Source organism: Cheilinus undulatus, linkage group 12 (genome assembly GCF_018320785.1).
Source record: "Cheilinus undulatus linkage group 12, ASM1832078v1, whole genome shotgun sequence".
In the NCBI taxonomy this organism is placed as follows: domain Eukaryota; kingdom Metazoa; phylum Chordata; class Actinopteri; order Labriformes; family Labridae; genus Cheilinus; species Cheilinus undulatus.
This window is the reverse complement of record NC_054876.1, coordinates 34839274-34861364: the sequence shown is the minus strand read 5'-3', so window position 1 is coordinate 34861364 and position 22091 is coordinate 34839274. Positions and strand designations below refer to the sequence as shown.

Sequence of the window (22091 nt, the reverse complement as noted above, 5' to 3'; positions counted from 1 at the left end):
TTATACCTCTTATTTATTTAGTTAGTTATTTTGACTCCATACTCTATTGTTCATTTGTTTTAAACTTATTCTCCCTCCGTGGACCCCAATGCACATTTTTCCAAGAGGGGAAATTAAAGGAATAGGAGGTAGTGGGCTGGTTTTTCATTTGTGCAATATAAAGAAAATACTTTGGGTAGTTATAGTAGTTTAGGTTTTCCATGTTGGAGTAATTTTTTAAAAACACTTTTTAAAAAAACTGATCTTTGATAGTGTTTTGATATTGAAAATTCAGCAGTTTTGAGGTTATATAACATTTATTATTGCATATTATTCACACTCAAAAGTACCAAAAATAGGTACCGTTGTGTACCGGGTATTGGTTCACAGGTACCGGGAATTGGTACCGTACCGTTTCAAAGACGAAAGGTACCCATCCGTAGTGACAAGTTTCTCTATCCACCTGCTCTGTGTCTCCTCATCCTCATCCTCTGTTTGTCTGTATGTCTGAGCCACTGTCAGAGGCTGCAGTGTGATATATCTGGAATCTGAAATTGACATTAAGACCCAATAGAGAATGTATAAGTGTTAAATTAAATTTAATAAATGTTACATAAAAGGCATTTCATTTATTGAGTGTTTTTTTCTTTTTTTTTTTTTAGAAATATTGCAAAATATATTGCAGAGCCTATCTGTTTAATATATTTTCAGCACTACTAGTAAGGACTCTGAATTAAGTAGTTTCTTGTTGAAATAGGTGTTTTTTGACACTTTTCAACAGATGTAAGGGAGAGGGATGTCAAAAGTCGTGGAGATTCAGATTTGTTTTGTTTTTTGTTTTGATAAATTCTTTTTCAATGATGGGTTTGACCTGAATTCTAGTTTATCTTGTAATGTGGCACACAGTTAAACAGCATCACAATGAGTTTGTTGTACTGTTTTATTTCTATCACCATTATGACTGTAGTTAACCCGTGAATAGTACTAGGCCTTTGATCGACATTTAATTTAATTTTGAAGAGTAGACGAAGAAAGGCAGTAGAAAACAACAAAAAATACAAAAAAAAAAAAAAATGCAGCCATCGAACTTTCCATAACTGTGCTCCAAGTTGACTCAAGAACTTGTTCTGCTGTGATGTGTGCTGACCTGATAGATCTTTGCTGTTTTAAAGGCCAGTTAGACGTTGGTATATTAAATTAAATCTGGTTAGCAGACAGGGTGTGACATCAAACCCAAAGTGGCTTCAATCTGCAAGTCTTGGCTCAAACATAACATGTTGGCACCTGTCACAGGGGTGTTTTGGCATCACTTTGGTTCAACAGAGATGGAGTTGTGCTACCCATATTAATATACTGTCAATGATATGAATATATTGAGTGAGAAAGAGGTTTTAAAAATTAACATTAAAACTGAACATTTTAAATTAGTGATGTTCCTTGTAAATTATTTAAAATCCAGTTGAATGCAACAGCAAACAACTTTTAGGCAACTAGTCTAAAGTTAAGTAATCACTCAGAAACCAGTAAACACTGAACACCGTTTATTCAACATGGAATCCAAGTGTCAGTCGGTAAATGATGTGAAGTTGATTTGGCTAACAAAAGCAGTGCTAATACTGCTGGCCTTCGGTTGTCCATGCATGTTAACATCAATATTCTGCGCCAACTGTGACTACTTACTGCTCTTGTTATAGGAGCATACCTGACATTGTCTAGATCAGTGGTTTTCAAAGTGTGAGGCAGGCCTCCACAGGGGGGCGCCACAGAACTTCAGGGGAGGCACTGAACCATAAACCAGAAAAAAAAAAAAAGTGATTTGCTTTGCAAACTTCTGCTGTGCATGAAGCAAAATGAATAGACTTATAGTTACTTTAAGGCAGTGATACTCCCCCAGAAAACCTTAAAAAAGGGAAACTTTTTTCCTACTTATACGATTTTTTGACACTTTTCATCCATTTAAGCTACCTTTTGTCATTAAATACCACTTTTTTCCTACTTTTTGCCCATTTTTGCCACCTTTTTCCAATTTTTGCCCTTTTCACTTTTTTCATGCCATTTTTTGCCCATTTAAGCATCCTTCTGTCATTAAATACCACTTTTTCCCTACTTTTTGCCCATTTTTTGCAACTCTTGACTGCTTTCATTGACTTTTTTTTTTGCCTTGTTTTTGCCACCTTTGGACCATTTTTTTGCCACCTGTTACTCATTTTTTTGTCACTTCTCACCCATCATTTTTTCACTTTTTATCCCCTTTTTTGCCCGTTTGCACCCATTTTTTGCTGCTTTTCGACCATTTTTGCCATCATTGGCATATTTTATTGCTACTAAAAGCTGTTTTTGCTGCTTTTCACCACTTAGATTGTGGCTCTTGCAAAGGTATTTTTCAACAGTTTGGCTCTTTGGTTGAGCAGGGTTGGGTAACGCTGCTTTAAGGATTATCAGAGCAGAATAATCAGGTAGTACTGGGAATAAATTCATTACTGAAACCAAATAACTGATTACTTGGTAAAGACAGATGTTTAAGAACATTTGCAGACCAAAATATCAAAGATATAAAAATGTTTAAAATATTTGAAATTAGACATAAATGTTTGAAAATATGGTTATGTTTTGTTTTTTTTTTTTAAATCTGAATCTTTATGTGGGTGGAGGTCCACCAAATGAATATTCTTCTAGTAGGGGAGGCTCACTCTCACACATTTTGAAAACCCCTGGTCTAGATCAAAAAGTGCTATACTGCATTCTTCCTACCAGTGCTATCGATACTATCTATTCACAGTTGTTTACACCAAGTTACAAAATATTATGGCAAGGCAGTGGCCATTAACCACAGCTGCAGCAGCTACTAGTACTGGGCAACAGCTCTACAGTTTAGACAGAACATTTGACTGGGATTATGAGCCTTAACTGATAAAAAGAATAAAGATTTTAGGAATAACGGAGGAATTGGACATTTAAATCATTTTGCACTTGATTCATTCACACATCTTTTATTAAGATAAAATTCAAAATGTGATTGATTGCATAGCCCTGCCTCCCACCTGGACATCATAACGGACATGTTGCCCACTGCATGCTAGTGCTAAATAAATACTACTGTCAATAAATTCCCTGCAGCAGTCTGTGGAGCGCACATTTTGTACATGAAAAGTTTTAAAAGCTTGCAAGGTCAGTATTAAATCTCTGCAGAAAGCATTTTCCATAGCAAAGCCTTGTTTGCAACAGAAGCGCTAACTGGGCTAATGCTAGCAAATGTCAGTATCAGTTTTTAATACATCACCCTGTTTATAGGTGACTTTCAACTGAATGAGATGTTAAACTAAAAGAATATCCACAAATCCCTCTTTGATGTAACCTGGCACACCAGATGGATTTGTTCCACACATCCATCTGGAAATCCACTCATACACAGCATTTGGGAAAGGGCAGAGCCCTTGGATGAATGGTCTGTCTGTCACATCTTTGTGGGCCAATAAGAGCAACAAAACACGTGATGTAGCCGCTACCGAGCTGTGCTCCTACCGCGGACTAAACTCTATAGAAAAAAACAAACAAAATAAAAAAAACTCCATAGGGAACTGCATGACGACTGTAGACATATCGGTACACAACTTTTGTCATTTTTGAAAAGAAAACAACTCACTGCTGTTCTTTGTTCTTCTTTTAATGAAGAAATGTCGTCAAGTTCTGATAAAACAGGGACTTTATGCAGCATCCACCCTAATGTCTTCTGCCATAATTGCACCCGTCTCTTGTGGCTGCCTGCATACATCACGACTTTTCCGCGCCAGAAAGTACTGCCCCTCGTCACTGATTGGTCCTGTCACTTTCTAACCGGGCCCAAACGGTTCAGACGGGAGCTTTGCAAGATGGATCCGCCAGTGAGAAACAAGGAAACGGGCGTATCCATCTGCTTTGCAAGGTTATTTTTGATGAGCATATTTTGACATTTTAATGAAACACTGAACAAAGAGGAATTTGTGTGGACAGCTGTGTAGGCATCAGGTCTTTTGTATGCATCAAATTCACTGCCAGTGTATACAATGAAACCCCTCTCTCTGTCTGCTCTTCAAAGTTTCTCTGTTTGTGAGCACTCTATGGGTGAAGTACTTCATTTGACAGAGTCCCTGACATTTGTGTCATATAGGCTGATTGTGTTTTCTTACTTTCTCTACTTTTATTACCCACAAACACACTTAGAATGTACAGTAACTGGTGGCTAAAATGCATAGTAACAGTAGTCATATGTCATGTAACTTTTTACACAAGCCTATGAGTGTAGTAGGACAAGCTCCAGGCAGATATCTCAAACAGTTTATCTACCTGTGACTGGTGCCTCGATGTCCAGTATGGTTTTCTCTTGACGCAGGATCGATGCTCCCTCGTTGATGATCCGAAGTGCCACGGCCTCCTCCACACGGCCCTCCTTGGTGAGGTGAGCCTTCAGGAGGTCCACTCGAGGTTTCCCTTCGCAGTCGAACACTTCCTTCATTGTAAGGCGGTGGCTCAGGGGGAAGGGGACAGCTGAGGACAGAGCACAGGCATGTGGTGACATTTAGAGAGGGGGCATTGCAGTAACTATGGCTACTGTTTATGCCAACAAGAATACAATTCGTGACTCTTTTTTTGCACTGTTATGAGAGCACAGTGGCAAACACCAAACAGGAATTATATAGCCAACATATCATCAAAGAAGTCATGCAGAAATCCTATTTGCAAGACACAATCTGTTTTTTTCCAGCAGCATTAATGCCTTGCTGCAGCCATCTTGTTGATTTACAGTATATAATTACATGTTTTTGCATGAAACCATATAGAGATGTGGCTTTGCATGATATGCAAAGAACCAATAAAGTATAAAGACATGTTGATTTGCATTTCACACAAAACACAGTTATCTTTAACAGTTCTGGGATATAATTCACTAGTCAGTGACTGCAGCTATTTTTGCAGTATTTAAATGCTTTGCATGTGTATTTCATAAATTCTGTAAAAATCTTAACATATTGATACTGTGTAGCAAACAATATACATTGTCTTACTTTTGAAGCTAAATGTGTTTATCTTTAATCAAAAATAACCAAATATGACATTTTAAATGGAATAGTGCTAAATTACTTATGCTAAATTAAGGCACCTTGTGTCCCTAGTTTTGTTTTCTCTATTTTATTCACGAATAATTGGAGGCATGTTCGATCAAACTGCCAGCTATTGCAGTATGATTAGTAGTGAACATGCTAAGTATCTTCTGAGTGCAAGATAAAACCCAGCTAACATCTAAGCACTTGATTCATCAAGCACTCTCTCTGGACTGCTAAAGCCTATGGCCATTAAAATGCACCAGTCACCTACCCAACAGACGGCCTGTGAAACTGTGAAATCCTGCCACAGATCATTACTTCAGCAGCAGCAAAGGTTATTCATTAGATCATGTGTGGATCTGTCTGTGCTGTACAGGCTTTAAGGTCCCATGTATAGATGTTAATCTACAGATCATCTGGCTTAACACAGAAAAAAAGTCTTCAACGTGTCAGAGCTATAAATAATTCAGATGAAAAGGAAAGTTTGAAGTCGCAGAATGTATTTGAAGTTTGAGCAACGAGCACACAGAAATGCAAGTTGGAAATAACAGATTATTACATTTACTATGGTTATGAAAATGCTTTCCTGTATACATACTAGAACAAGCCCTGCTGCTGTCTCCAAAACCACATAAATTTAACATCACATTGAGTATGTAGTACATTCTGAAATCATTAGGGATGCACGATACTGGATTTTTGTCGTTATATAATATGTCAATATTTACAGATTCATTTTAGCCGATACTGATATTTAAATATGCTTTTCTGAAAGAAATTTCAGTCCTTTTGGACACCTTTTAAAGTTTGGGGATGACCAAGGAAACAAACTTTAGTCCTTAAAAAAATTTAAGTTTAAAGAATGAGGATAAATAAAGAACATAAGTCTGTTGGTCCAGCCTAAAACTCCACTAATTTATCAGTATATAAAAACAAAATTTCCAGTCAATATATGCTGAAATACACAGGCAAAATATTGGATGTAAATGTCGGCAGAAATTTTGATATCTGCCGACACTGATACTTGCCTTACTAAGCTAATATCTGCCAATGCCAATACCAGGGCGATAACATTGTGCATCCCTGGAATTTATGGTTCCTTATTTTGTATATGTGAGGAACCCCTGGATATTATAGATTAACCAGAATTTTTTTAGTATGGTATTCTAAACTGCCCCACAATGCATTGCAGAAAAATCAATCAGACTGTCCAATTGCAGAGCTCGCCAGCCAGCCAACAACAGTGTACATATAAAAGTAACTGTACTGTAATAGGTTTCAAATGCTATTGAATAACACTCAAATATCTTGTACAGATGTAAAATGTTGCAGAATTCTAGTTATAAACTGATGGTCAATGATAAAGTCATGTGCTGTGGAGATGTCAGGCTTTTAAGTAAAGTGGAATCACATACTAACTGTTAGCTTCTTATGCAGTACACAGGTTTTGTTTATGTAGTAGTAATAGCAATATGTATGCAGTTTTGAACACAGCCTGTGGGTACTCAAAGATCCTGTGTACAAATATGAGTACTTCTCAGTACCATAACTGTTCTAAAGTTTTTTTGAAAGTTTGTTTTATTTTTATCAGATGTTCCTCATCCCTCCTCTTGACAATTTAGCAGCTATATATACCAGATGACATTGTTTGGGCACAACAAATAAACACTGGTAACTTGTTTCTGTTCATACTACATCATTTAGCCAGTGTTTGTCAACAGGGCCAATATCAGTCAATACCAATGTTAAACTGATGTCTCAGTACATCCCTAATGAAAATGAAGACAATTAAATGATGAGATGAGTTAAGGATCTGTGTTTCATCCACATGGAACCAGCATTTTGGGAGCCCGAAAAACTCTACTTTTTGAAACCGGATCCCAGAGTGAACAAACCTGTACACACCAACCGTTTCATCTCCATGTGTACAACCAAACGCATCTTTCCTGAAATGATTACATCACAGTCCACTTCACTTGCATGCATGAACCCAGCCAACAACAACAATAACGGGAGATTACATGATTGTGTTTGTTCTGCAGAAGCGACTGAGCTATGGCTCTGAACAGCATACACCACAAGTTCTCAGATCCACCGCGGGGTGCAGCCAGAAGGACAGCCAGGAGAAAGTTTTGGGTTAGAGAAAAGTTTTGGGAGTGCTTGCTCCGTAATCATCTTCTCTGTTTCTGGTGCATGTCCATGGCAGTGTTACAGCGCAGTGTGAGTGAAAATAAAACCAGAGGGGACGACACACCTTAGAGTGGAGCCAAAGCAGTGCACTTTTCGATTAATTAACACCACAAACTAAGAAAAACCCAAAGAGGGTTAGAGTTAGGCACCTGAAAACCTTATGGTTATGGTTAGTGTAAGGGGGAGGGGGATAAAATTAGAAATAATTCACCTCAAACTAAGAAAAATCCCAATACGGGTTAAGTACATCACCTCACCATAGAAGTCTGCAGCCAGGGGCCTCTCACTTTTTAGTGAGATATACAACCATCTGTACTGGACTTGAAATGTCACACAATATGAAAATGCAATGAAATAAATGAAGGCACAGAGGAAATTAGATTTTTTTAAAAAAGATAACTGTATTGTACTTTACTAAAAATTGCAACATTTATTATTTTGTCTTGCCTAAAGGTAGGTTTCCACTAAGCAGTCTAGTTTACATTTATTTACGTCTCCATTATCAAAAGTTGGAAGAGGTCCTGAATTAACTGGCCTATGCTGTCCTACTTTTTGGGGACTCTTCAGTAGGGGTACCAAGCAAACCTATTGGACCCTACAGTGTGGAGCTATACACATCTGGCTTATACCCACAGCCATAAAGGACATCAAGGAAGGGAAGGGGTGTGGAGACACAAGCGTTACTAGGGTTTACCACACCAAATTGTACTGAAGCAAACAGGACAAATACATTCCTATTACCCACTATTATATTTATGGCACTTTCTTTATTGACAGTACTCTTTTTATCAGTGACTACCCTTTTTGAATGTATTATTATTATTATTATTATTACTTCCGCCAAGGAGGTTATGTGATCAGCAAAGTTAGTTAGTTAGTTTGTTAGCAACATAACTCAAAAAGTTATGGATGGATTTTGATGAAATTTTCAGAAAATGTCATAAATGGCATAAGGAAGAACTGATTAAATTTTGGGAGTGATCCGGACCAGCGTCTGGATCCAGGAATTTTTTCAAGGATTCTTTACTGTTGGGAGATAAGGCTAATGGCAGAGGTCTACGCTCTCCGAGTGCTTTTCTAGTTATTATTATACAGCAGAGATGTAATTCTATCAAATTGTGTACTCTTTGTTTTTCTACGTCATTATTTGTACAGTGAAACCATGTAATAACTTTTGGTACTTTTCGTACACTTTACTGCATGTGTGTAGGCTGAGGTGGGTTTGATTCCTGCTTTTTCATTCTTGCCAGTTGCACCGCTGACACAGTAAAAGTATATCATCACTGACCTACTTTTGGAACTTAAGAAATAGGAATTTTTGCACAGTAATTTTAAGGTTTTGATCAAATATATTAAAGAGTTTTGACTATTTTTCTTTTCCATCCATGCACATATGAACATATAATAAAACTGTCAGCTGAAGTACATTCAGAAGTCACCAGATTTGTGCTGTGCACAGCAAACTGAGCAGTGCCAAACGCCGAGATGACAAAGGAAGAGTCTCTGAGCTCAGGCTTACACTGAACATGATCAACATGCTCTTTAATAATGGATGCTTGACTAGAGGAATCTCAAAGTCGCTGCTCCTGGGATAATGAGGCGAGCCCCGGCAAGTGGATTTAATGGGACTCAGATTTTTCACAACATGCAGTGTGTATCTGTGATGGCGATGTGTGCTTTTTACACTTTATCAGTTAGTACAAACACGGCACAGTCATCGCTGAAGTTTCTCAAGTTTGGGCCTGGTTAATGTCATTGTGCCATGATAAAATTCCAGTGTTATTGCTTTGATTCTTGGCATTAAAATAGACTTTACAGGGAGTAACATTGACTGTAAGACATATGCTTCAAACACAGGGATGAAATGTCTTCATAGATGGGTATTTGGTGGGGAGATGAATAAGGTAATTTTCTATAAATAATACTGCCATAAATCTCTTAAAACAGTCAAATCATGAAGGTATTGGTCAAAGGTGCAAACAAATCACATTCACCAACAATTTTCCGACTGCTGTCTTCTTTTTACAGGTGAAATAATTCAAAATTAAGTCACATGCAGATGCTTTTCAAAAGAAATGAAACTTAGCTTTAGCAGGCAGACTGGAGCAACAAAAGATTTATCCAACTAATAAAGAAATCCCAAAAAGCCGCCCGGATCCTTTACAAAGCATCTCAAACAACACTTCTCAGTGACACAGGCATATGTCGACACAGAAACGCTCTGATTTAGATGTACTGCGAGATGAAATGAGATGAAAAGCTGACTTCTGCTCAGCACCCGAGCAGAGTTGAACTATGAAATACTGTATGTTGCCGGGCAACAGCAGCAGCAGCTGACTGTTGGAGTACAGCCAGTACCGCCACAGAATACTGCAATTTGCATCAGAGGGTTCACATAGATGCTGTTTGGAAAATACTCACGCCGTAGACACATGTCAAATTATCCCATCATAATGTGCAGACTGTACTGTGCACAAAACACATTGTCCTTTATTGTGCAGTATGAAAAAAAGTGTTGCTTTGTGGTTTGTGTTGCTAATGAGAAGCCTTTGGGAAAGCTATTGAATTTAACATAGTGTTCTCATTTTCACAAATGTCAAAACAAAGAAAACAAGGGTCAAGCTTATGACTTCAACTGATATAAAATGAATAGATACAGATTATTAATTCTGCACAGCCATAACCATTCATCAATAACTAATGTCCATATAAGTCACTGGAACAGATTTTCTGTTTCTATTAAACATCAGTCAATATTTTGCTGCTGTAGGATGTGTTTTGATTCTATAGCACACGGTGTATCATTGCAATGCTTCTCATATTGTTGCATAATATAGTGGGAGTTCTGGCTCTTTGAAGGGAGATGTATCTATTGGCTCTTTCCTCAAGAAGTAAAAAAAAACAACACGTTTTTATTTTTTATTCTAGTGGATATTAACAGGCAAGGGTTGTTAAGGGTCAGCCCTGGGTTCACTTTTTTCCTCAACGTGTACCTAAACAAATGAGGAGTGAATTTTGTTATCTTCATCTTCTAGTGTTTACAGTTTTCAACCATCTTAGAAATGCATTCAGCCAAAACATGGACCAAAGTAGAAGAGAAAGGGACAAGATAGGCAGTGAAATCTGACAAATAAAGTCAAACAAACATCACTCGAATATATTTTCTAACTAATTCCTGCTGGAGATGTTATTTTTTTCAGAAGGATATTGTGCATTATTGCATAATTGTTTATTTAAAGCTCCTGTGAGGATTCTTTTGCTGGTTATGAAACATGCTGAAATTAATACCGATGCAAACAAGACCATCCAAAAGAAGATTTATTGTTTTCACATGGCAGACTGATTTCTTATACTAGTCATATTGCGCAGTTCCACATTCTCTGCTTGTTTGAGTACAGGAAACCATGGCAATAGAAACCGAGCATGGAATTGGAGTTTGAGATGATAAATATCGAGCAGCAGTTCATTTACTGCCATTAGAAGACATTGGAGGAGAAGATAACAGGGCGGGAACTCGGCATCGTCTTGGCATGTAGTAACATTTTTCAGGAGGAATTAGTCAAGCTACATACAAATGTCTCTGGGTAGGAATGGGCTATGCAAACCTTCCACCCAGTCCTACTTAGGGGTTGACCGATTATCATCAGCTTGACCGATTACTGAGGCCAATTTTTGACATTTGGCTGATTACTGGTATGTGAATTTTAGTTTACTGATAATCAACAAAATTAATTAAACAAAAAGTGTACAATTTTGGTTCCACTGCAAAGTCTGCCTTCTCCTCTGGCTTTGTTTTCGCTCTCCACAGTCCTTAGAATGTAGGTCTGTGCGTGATTATTCTTGAACTTTCACAGCTATGTTCAACTGCTTCAACCACCTTTAGGTATAGTTAGGGTCCCAGTCTCTGGCACCTTCATTTAGGTGAGCACGGGCTGAAAGGTTCAAGAACTCCTGGGCTAGATGTCACATGTGTACTAGCCGATCAACACTTACGCCTGGGTGCCACTGACACAGTGAGCCTACGGCATCACTTCCTATTGGCCTCATGCTGATAGAGCTTGGGCTAGCTTGTTTGATTTCCTTCATTTTTTATTCATTCAATTTTACTTTTGCCACTTTAGGTACATTTTGTACTTATGCATATTGGTTCCAAATATCGTTTTTCTGTGTCATGATCTACTACTAATCGGTACTGGCCCTGAAAACCAATATCAGTCAATATATGAGCAACCATCAGCAACAAAATCCCCCTGGTTATTTTGATTCCTATTGTACTGACAGCATGCGAGCGATGCAGTGTAGTATTTGTCCTCCATTGCCTGTTCCTACTTTCCTCTATGTCGCTTGCATTGAGATGGTGAGGAACAAGGAAAGAGGGAGATAAGAAGGAATCAGGAGTATCTGACAGGACTATTTACATGTTTTCCCTTTGAAAGTTGTGCTCTGACTTGTGTCAACATGGAGACAAACTGTCCTGCTAAAAGTAGTCAAAGTCATCTGACGTTCAGAATCCGTTAGCGCTTGGTGTTAGACGTACGCTATGGTATAGATTTGACCCAGGAGTATATGACTCTACCCCTTGTTTAATTTAACATTCAATCATATTAGATTGTTTTTATCATTTACAAAGTTTGCCACTGGTTCACAAGGTATCCTAGGAAATTTCTCAAAACACTTGGTTTTGAGTGTGCCTCTGTAAAATCTCCATTTAAAGGGCCATGCAGCTCTAGCACTTCACCCTACCACTCTACTCTACCTCTAGACATGAATGTGCAAATTGTAGCGGTATGGCTAGCTGGAAGGGGGATGTATTTGGAATCAAAAGAGGTACCTTTTTGTCCTAGGAGGCACCAAAATCATCCTAAACTACAAGTCCCTTTCAGAAGCCTTAAACATTTACTTTAGCTTTAACAGATTAAACCTTACAGATATAAACCCTAGTCGTAGATCAACGATTGTTCTTGTTTGTGAATAAGGTACTCTAAGGATCATAAATATGAGGAACGTGATTTTACAAGGTGCTGTTATAAAGTAAGACATTTCACAAGTGTGCAATAGGCCTCATCCCTGAAATAACTGACCTGAATATGCCGCTTGATGCCCACAGCACAGTGGTGACAGAGCAGTGGAAAACAAACTGCACAGGCCAGCAGTTATTGTATCTCTTAAGAAATGTTCTGTCAGCTTTAAACATGTAAGAGAAAACAAAAACTGGCTGAGGTTTAACCTAGAGATACTGAATGTGTGCAGGGATAAAAATAACTCAGAGTAGCTTGTAGTATTAGAGCTCTGTAGTTTTCTACACGCACACACAATAAATGTCTGAAACATTAGTCTCAAGTCATCAGTATCACCTTTTTTAAGCTTCCTTTGATCACCTTTTTTACTTTCAAGTATGTTTGGTTTTCGAATAGGCGGATTTACTTAGTGACAAAGTGGTTAAGGGGTAAAATGTAACATTGAATGGTCAAAAAGATGACATTAATGAGGATTACAAGTCATATATGAGGCAATTCAGCTAGGTCTCTAAACTACACAGCCTGAGACTATGTTTATAGCCAATATGAAACAAGTAGATAACATTTTACTCAACCCGAGCACAAAAAGAAAATGCTTTGGGTGCTTCAAACGCTGCAAAAATCTTAAATGTTATGTGACCATGTTATAAAAGCAGAACACTGAGTCAGTCTTTTTGGCTAGGCTGCATTTGCTGATGTAAACCTTCTGTTTGACATATTTTTGACCGCCTGGATGTCAGTAAATCTTTGGTGAAGAAACAACCACCAGAGCTTCATCTTGCTTATGTTGCTCAGACAAAAACAACTGTTGGCTGTGTCATTTTAGACCAACTCCTTTGTCTTGGTGGTGGACATATTGGTGGTTGTCAAATGACCAGCTGTTATATTAGTCATAGCAGTAGGTATGCAACCGACTTATGTTTGATTTCTTTTGTTAAGGGAGCCTTTAGTATAGTATCACATTGTTTCTTATTGTATTATAATTAGGCTTGTCTGCATTAATCACGATTTATTAAGGTCCATGATGAGTGCATTAATGTTTTTTATTGCATGCTTTATTGCCCCTTCAGCACACATTGGTTAAGCCACTGCATCATCTCCCTGCAGCCACAGTTATGTAAATAAGTCCACTGCTGCTCCTCACTGTCTCATTTCAATAAAAAAAAAAATTCACAGACAACTCTGTGGACAAGTCAAAAGTCATCTGCACTGTGTGTTATCAAACATTTACCTTTTTACTGTTCCCTTATTTCCTTTTCAATCCATGACAAGTTCCTTTTTCAGTGCTTAGGTTCATTTTATAATCTTATACCTACACACTGTTCCTTATTTCTTTCAAAATAAAAGCAAGTCTGAACCTAAACAGAAAGTTAAGTTGAACTTCAACATGTGACAAAATTAATTAAATTAATTGTGGAAATACAGAGATTAATCTTCATTAAAAAGGTTTAATGCTTTGACAGCCTTAATTAAAATGCATCAAATAAACAAAATGTATTGTATCACATCCTGTCATAATGTGTTGTCCTGTAGTAAGATGTGAACTATTGTTACACCAGGATGAACCGTGCAGTCCCATATCATTTTATATGCATCATATCATATTAATCAGAATATATTGTAATGTATTGTACCATGTGATTACAATATACTATATTGTGCCATATCACCATCTGACATTTAAATAAATACTTTTTCAGACCTTTTTAAAAACTCTCCTCACATTTTAAGGCCCTATTACATCTTCAGTTTCAAGGCATAGTGGCCTATTTTAGGATACATGTAGTATTCTTTCATTCTGATTTTGATGCACTGATGTGTCTATGATCATCCTAATACTTTTACATAAGTCTAGGTGGAGTGTGAATTCTACCAGCATCTACAATAACATTATATTGGCAAAACATGTCAATTGGTAAATCATGTAGCAACTGTGCAACACTACTGTGAATCTGAAATCAACTAGTCAGTCCTCATTAGCCAGCTATAAAGCCAACTCTAGAACCTAAGATTCTATTCTTGCATTTATTGTTTTTTTTAATACCTTTTAGAAGATTTAAGGCAGGACCAACACCAGCTGAAGTCTTCTTCTTTGTTTATCCTCATTCCTTAATCTTTAAAGCGTTTAAAGAACTGAAGCTGTAGGTCTAACCCAGTGGTTTCCAAATGGTGTGGTCAAGTCTGGGTGTGCCTTGGGAATCTGGAAAACCATTACCATTACATCTATGTCAAGAGATTAAAATCTTTAATCTGACATAATCTCAGGAAGTATGTAGTTAATCACGATTAATTGCATCCATTTTATCCCATTTTAGAATGACACTTTATTGCAACCAAAACTGTGTTTGTGTCATTTTGAATTTTTCTGTCTTAACTTAAGGGTAATTGACTTCCTGCTTGGATACAGACCTTTTACATGGAGATGAGAGATGTTAACATGAACTACATAATCTATGGAAAAAGGAACTTGCTATAGATCGTAGAGAAAATACAAGCTTAAGACGACTTGTCCTGTCTTTGAGTTTCTTTTAAGTGAAATGGGACATTAAGGGGCAGTGGTGGATTTATGTAACATCTCTTGTTTCTGCAGGGAGAAACTGACGAGGATTAAGCCAAGTGTTGAAAGACCCATTACAGTGTCATATTAATCATGATTTTTTTTTTTTAAGTTGTGCACTAATTGTGGACCTTGATTAATCACAGTTAATGCAATTAATCTTGAAAGCCCTTATCTATACACAAATTTAAGTTACTGTAATTTGAGTTACCCTCTTTCCCCATCGTTATGTGTAAATTCTGCCAATTTTCCAGAGAACTTGTGAAATTACTTCATTATCATGGGAAAAGTAGTCATTTATTGCAAAAAGAGAAGATAAATTAGTTGAAATATTGATCAAACATTTAAATGTACCCAAATTCACAGTAAAACAGGGTAGAATAAAAGGTATCGATGCATGTCCAATAAGGACTTCAGGACTTTTGCTATCTTTTTTTTTTTTTTCCAGACACCTAGTCACGACCCACTGAAAACTGCTCCGCGACCCACTTTTGGGTCCCGACCCACCAGTTGAGAACCACTGGTCCAAACAGGAGCTAGAATGGTATGACTACAATGAAATGAAAAAAAAAAAATACTGACAAAAGTCCATAATCATGCATCCCTAGTCATAATAATACTATGGAGTCATAATGAATCGTGTCTCAATGTAGCTAATCCTATTTCAATGTGTTGTATGATATCGTAATGTAAAGAAGTATACTGTATCCCATCATAATAAGCTATAGTTTCATATCTTATAATAAAGTATTTTATTATAATACACATTTAGTATTGCAATGTAAAGTGATGTATAATGTCAAATCACAGCATAATGTATCATAAGGAGTCATATTGTATTGATTATATAACATGGTATATGATTATATCTTAATGGTACAGTGTATCATATGGTACCACAGTATTTTGAATCATATCTAACATGTTTAAATGCTCTGTCCTGAACCATATCAGAGCAGAGTAAAATGAAACAGTGAGGTTTTAGGATTTACAGTTTGTTGTTTGTTACACTTCAGTATCAGTTTGTGAGAGGAAACTACTCAGTGATGATTCCATTATTTGTTATGTCACACTGATGAAGTGCTTGACTACTAATGATGATGAATTAAACATTGTCACAGCCCCTTGAAAGGCCGTGGCTGATTCTCTGACAATGCTGATCTTTTTTTATATCGAGCTTTGTCCAATCTAACAGCTTCCATACAGAACATTAGTGGTGCCTGCAGTCATTGTCACGTTAGTGTATCTCACACTGCAGATTACTCCGTGTTTCTACAACTCTGTAGCCTAAAGGACAAAGTTGTTAATGCTGACTGAGCTGCTCTACCATTTTCATAATATACTGCATGTGAATTTATCCAGGCTCTGCACTGACTGTGAGCTGATCCATGGTCAGAATGAGCTCTGCTAAATGAGTTATGGCACAACTGTGAGCACTTCATCATCCTGCATTGATCCAAGTTTGTGTCCTCAGTAATTCCCTCATGCAGAGCTGCCATCTCAGCATCTACTGACGCTGCTTTTGGGTTTCCTTAGAGATCTTTCCTAATCAAATTAAAACATGACTCACTCCTGGTAAAATATCCCCCCATTAAATGTCAATTTCATGCCCGTTTCCTCTTCCACTGGCCCTGTCAGAGCCTGTGAAATCCTGCTGCATCACTGCCCCAGCTCCTACCAACCACAAGCTCACACAGCAATTCAGCTGTTTTCTCTCTCTCTCTCTCTCTCTCTCTCCTCTCAAAGCCAGGATGCAGGCAAACGGTGACACCAAAAACTGGAAAAATAAGAGCATTTTTGCTGTATTTCATAAAAGGACATACTCTCTGATGCAGTGCTGCTGTTTGTAAGCATTATCTCCGTTTTTCGTGGGGGCTGTGCAGCAGCAGAAAACCGGATTGTTTATCAACATCAAAGCTCCAGCAGCCCACTATCACCACCATGAACACAACTTGACGGCCGCAAACACACCATTAAAGCACGACATGACAATAAAGGCCACATTTGATCCATCCAGAACAAGCTAAATACTTGAGTTGTCATGCAGTATTTATGAGCAAACGCAAAATGTAGGCTAACTTACATTTCACCACCCTCTCGGCGGCGTTTAAGACGATGTCAGCGTTAGACATCTTCATGTGCAGTTGATGTCTTCGTGGCTGAAGCGATTTCTTTCTCCCTGCTTTTCGGATCTACTCGCAGTTTTTGTTGTCGAAATACGACTGATAATGTGGCATCACTTAGATGATGCGCCCCCTCCGTGCGTCGGTGCTGCCGGGTAGGACTGCTACTCCCCAGGCAGGCGGGCGGGCAGGCGGGGATGGATGGATGCTGGATGCTGTAGGAGCTGCTGCTGCTGTGCTAAGCTGTTAATGTGGGGGAGGATGCACCGAGAGAGAGAGAGAGCGAGAGAGCGAGAGCAGTAGAACGAGGGAGGGAGGGAGAGAGAGATGTGCAATATCCCGACATGGCGGTGAAGGGAACTCCCACGCAAATGTTTCACGGGACTGCCTGATGCTGCCATCAGATGGAGGTACAGACGGGGTTGCCCCCCACGCAACGCGGGAAACGCCATGTTTCAGGATTCACGAAATTATGTTATGTAAAGCCCCGATAGCGACAATGGCTCGGTTTGGTTCAAACGTGTAATATTGATGATAAAGGCACGCGCTGCTTTTTGATTAGGCGCGCGCACGTGCACATTGGAGGCGGTATTGTAATAATAGCAGGGAAATATCACTTGATGGCGACAGACTGTTCATCACGGTGAACACTTACACATTCTTGACCGGAAATCTAGCACAATTTCATGTGAATTATCATAATTTTAACACTTTATATTTCTTATTACGATATTTCAACGTACCATAGTTTGAGATGTTTCCACATAAACATCCTGGTGCTTAAAGCTGCAAATTTAATCCAAAATTCCTTTAATTTCCTTTTTTAAATATATTTTTTGACATGTAATTTAATTTTACAGTTTATTATTTGAATAAATTTAAAAAAAAAACTAGATATATGGGGCACAACGAGGCAGACAACTGAAAGAGCTTATCTCAACCCCACCCCCAAAATAAGTGGTTCTCAACTGGTGGGTAGGGACCCAAAGGTGGGTTGCGAAGCTGCTTTTAGTGGCTCACAAACGTGTAACAGAGAAAACTAGAATATTAGGCTAGATGATGACAATTGGGTTGACTTCACTGTTTTGTCACACAACATTGAAATTAATTAATTCATACACACAAATATATCATATATATATGCACTTCAGTACATAATTGAATTAAGTGGTCATATATAAACACTGTCTACACCTACAGGAATTCCCTGTGATGATAAAAGACAATTAATTTGCGGTTTATGCCTTTTTTGATACATGGGAGTGAAAATCCATGATATTTATCAAGCTATATCATATTTTTAGACTGATAAGAACACTTTAAGTACAACTAAATATTAGACATACTATCTAATAATAAAGTGGAGCTATCATTTTTTTATGCTCAAATGATGTACACATTTCTTGGCATCAGAAATATATATATCTTTTATCTAAAAGTGCTTTAAAATGTAGAATTTAACTGCCTCCTGGGGATAAAATGAACATTGAATCTCTTGACCTTGGGCTAGCCCTGAATGTTTTTGATTTCTGGCTCTGCTTCTGTTTCTAGGGTTATTTTTCTTGTTATGCTGGGATAACAATGTTAGTTGTCTTTTGATAAAATGTGAATTTCACAAGATTTCTTGATAAACAACCAAATTTACATGTCACATTAAACTGAGTAAACTAAAATGCATGCATGTCCTTCTAAAGCTTTTGTAATCATACACTTTTTAATCATGTTTTTTTTGCCAGTCTCTGTTTCAGACGTATGTTTTTTTTATTCTATGTACAAACTGCAGTGCTTTTTTATTAAACAGATTTGATTGGTTGGAAATGTAACATTTAGGTTGTTCTTTCTCACTGAAGAGGTGGTGGGTCCTGAGGTTGCATTAGTCGAGAACCACTGCTCTTAATGATTTCACACCATTAAGGGCACACTACATGCAAAAAAAGTTACATGAACACATATTTAGTCATATGCATACGTTTTAGCCATGTAGGGTGCTGAGTGCCACAAGCTGAGCAGGGCAGGGCAGAGTTGCAGAGCCAAGCTTGACCCATGTTGACACTAGGGATGGACAATATTATCGGCAGCTTATCGGTATCAGCTGATAAAAGCTTAAAAAGTTAATTATTGGCATTGGCTGATAATGAAATTTATGCTGATCTGTATGGCCAATAATGTGACGTCATAATTAAGCGCACGCGATGATGCCAACAACAAACTCAACATTGCGGCTGTGTGGGATGACTTTTAGGTGTGGGAACAAGACAGCAAAGTAGCTGTTTGCATCGCTTGTAAAGTACATGTGATGCGAGGAGGACTCGACAACATGCCTTTAACACCACCATTTTAATTTTGCAGCTGAAAAACCGTCACCCTGATGACTACAAGGGCTTTCTTATGATAAAGAATGACAAAACTTGGGGCCTGGGAAAACTCATGAACCGTCTCTATTTAAGTCAGTCGACAAAGCTAAAAAATACAGCAGCGATCACCCAAAGGTAAGGAGCTGAACAGGAAAATCATTGAATTTATAGCTCTTGATAATCAGCCTTTCAGCGTGGTAGAATAAACGGGCTTTGGCGGGCTAATGATGCATTTCAAGCCCCGTTACGTTATACCTAGCTGGCACTTAGCCTATAGCCTTACCTGAACAGCAAAACTTTGTTTCCAGTCACGTAGAGAAGCTCTTCGTTAAAGCTAAACATATTAGCTCCACCACGGACATATGGACATCAAATGTCCGCCCTGTTAGCGTGTTGAGCCTCACTGCCTCAGTGGATATGAGGATTTCACACTTAAAAGCCTGTCCTGCTCTCATAGGAGTGCTCACTCAGCAGTTGCAGTTGCTTTTGTTAACATGTTTCGGATATGGAAAATAGTTATAAAGAATGTGCATGTTGTGCTAGGTGACAGTGGGTGAAACATGGCAAAACAAAAAAAACAATACTCCTTCATTTCTGATAAAAATCAAATTTTTTGTCTGTTTCCAAAAAAAAGTAGACTACCAATATTTGAAAAAATATTTGCAGTACAGGATGGAATTAGTGTTTTTTTTTAAATTGGAAAAAATATTATTTAATATAGGTATCAGCCAAAATGAGTTTTAAAATATTGGCATACTGGATATCGGCAAAAATCCAATTTCGTGCATCTCCAGTTGACACACGTTGCTTTGCAGCCAAGGTCAAGCTCAACAGCATCTCTTACATCCGGGCCTTTTCACCCCTGGTAATATGCCAGCATTTTTTAGGCCCTTGGGACATCCCCAGCACAACCAGGGGCTCGTGGCAATCCTACTACCCAATCAGACAGCACCTTAGGCCATGCTTGCTTGCCACCTCCACCCCTTACTCTACCTTATAGGCATGAACTGCACAGTACTGTATATACAACCCCCACAATAAAACTACATGGTAACAACGACAATCAAACCAAAAGCGGAAATTGTAAATTCACAAATATAATGCCAATTTCAATCAATAATGACTTGGAATTATGGAGGAGAGACTTTAAAGGTCTGCTTTATGACTGCCACACAAACTAAAAGAAAACTCCTCATCTACAGGTACACCTCAAAAATCAGAGTATCATGAAAAAGTTCAATATTTTTTGTCACTCATTTCAGAAAGTGAAACCCATATATTATATAGACTCATTACATAGAGTGAAATATTTCAGGCCTTTATTTCTCGAAATGTTGATGATTATGGCTTACAGATAATGAAAACCCAAAATTCAGTGTCTCAGAAAATTAGAATATTGTGAAAAAGTTCAATATTGGAAAGTCATGGTGTCACACCCTAATCAGCTAATTAACTAAAAACACCTGCAAAGGTTTCCCAAGCCTTTAAATGGTCTCTCAGTCTGGGTCAGTAGGCTAGACAATTGTGGGGAAGACTTCAGACTTGACAGATGTCCAGAAGACAGTCACTGACACCCTCCACGAGGAGGGTAAGCCACAGAAGGTCATTGCTAAAGAAGCTGGTTGTTCACAGAGTGCTGTATCCAAGCATATTCATAGAAAGGTGAGTGGAAGGAACAAGTATGGTAGAAAAAGGTGCACCAGCATAAGGGAGAACTGCTGCCTTGAGAGGATTGTCAAGCGAAATCCATTCAAGAATTTGGGGGAGCTTCACAAGGAGTGGACTGAGGCTGGAGTCAGCGCATCAAGAGCCACTACGCACAGACGAATCCTAGACATGGGCTGCAAATGTCGCAATTCTCCTGTCAATCCACTCATGAACCAGAGACAACATCAGAGGCATCTTACGCAATATTCTGTTTTTCTGAGACACTGAATTTTGGGTTTTCATTATCTGTAAGCCATAATCATTGACATTTCAAGAAATAAAGGCCTGAAATATTTCACTCTATGTAATGAGTCTATATAATATATGGGTTTCACTTTCTGAAATGAGTGACAAAAAGTATTTCACTTTTTCATGAATTATAATTTTCTGAGATGTACTCATATGTATGATGAGCAGTGCTCTGTGCAGTACCTACTGGCCACCAATAGAGGCAGCCTGGACTCACTCTTTGCTCCTGACAGTCTGAAGGAAACAGCTTTGCTATTTTTAGGTGTTTATCTAATGCACTGTATGTTTTAATGAAGGTATTACTGACTGACAACGCCATCGGACTTGCAAATGTAAATATTCATCAACAGGGACACAGACAAATCATAACTGATTAACTTTTTAATAAAACATTTCCAAAGATAGATATATAGGTAGGCAGATATGGCTCTGCATCATCTCTTAGTTTTAAAGCATCTGATTTTCTGTTGTATTTTCATATTTAATTAAATGTCTATATGAAATTTACTGTATTTTCTTAATTATAGAATAGATAGAGGAGATTCTTTACGTGTCAGATACATGAAAGTCACTCAGATTAGGTTTTTTGTCCTCATTATTTCCCCCTAGCAATTAAAACTTTGCTCACACTGCTGCTTGTGTTAACAGCCTTAAAACAGCTGGAGATGTTTGGTGTTTTGTATTTACACTTCTGTCTTGCTGTAGTTTTCTTCACATGCTGCAGAACATAGTTGTTTTATTTCTGTCTTTTTGGCCATTATGTGTACTTTGTTCAAAAATTAAGTCAATTTTTTTTTAGTTGGTGCCAAGTTTACAGCAGCACAGAGACTAAA

The 22091-nt window shown here is 37.9% G+C and overlaps 1 protein-coding gene across 1 annotated transcript in view; it reads right to left on the bottom strand.

Moving 5' to 3' along the window:
* Positions 1–17176, bottom strand: part of ppp3ca (protein phosphatase 3, catalytic subunit, alpha isozyme) — a 66110-nt gene extending 48934 nt beyond the window's left edge. The window contains exons 1-2 of the mRNA XM_041801126.1: positions 16909–17176; positions 4303–4503 (exon numbers count right to left, since the gene is read on the bottom strand). Coding sequence (XP_041657060.1) covers positions 4303–4503; positions 16909–16963 — 256 coding nt within the window. The 5' untranslated portion in view covers positions 16964–17176. The remainder of the gene's footprint in view (positions 1–4302; positions 4504–16908) is intronic.
* Positions 17177–22091: the final 4915 nt, after the last annotated feature.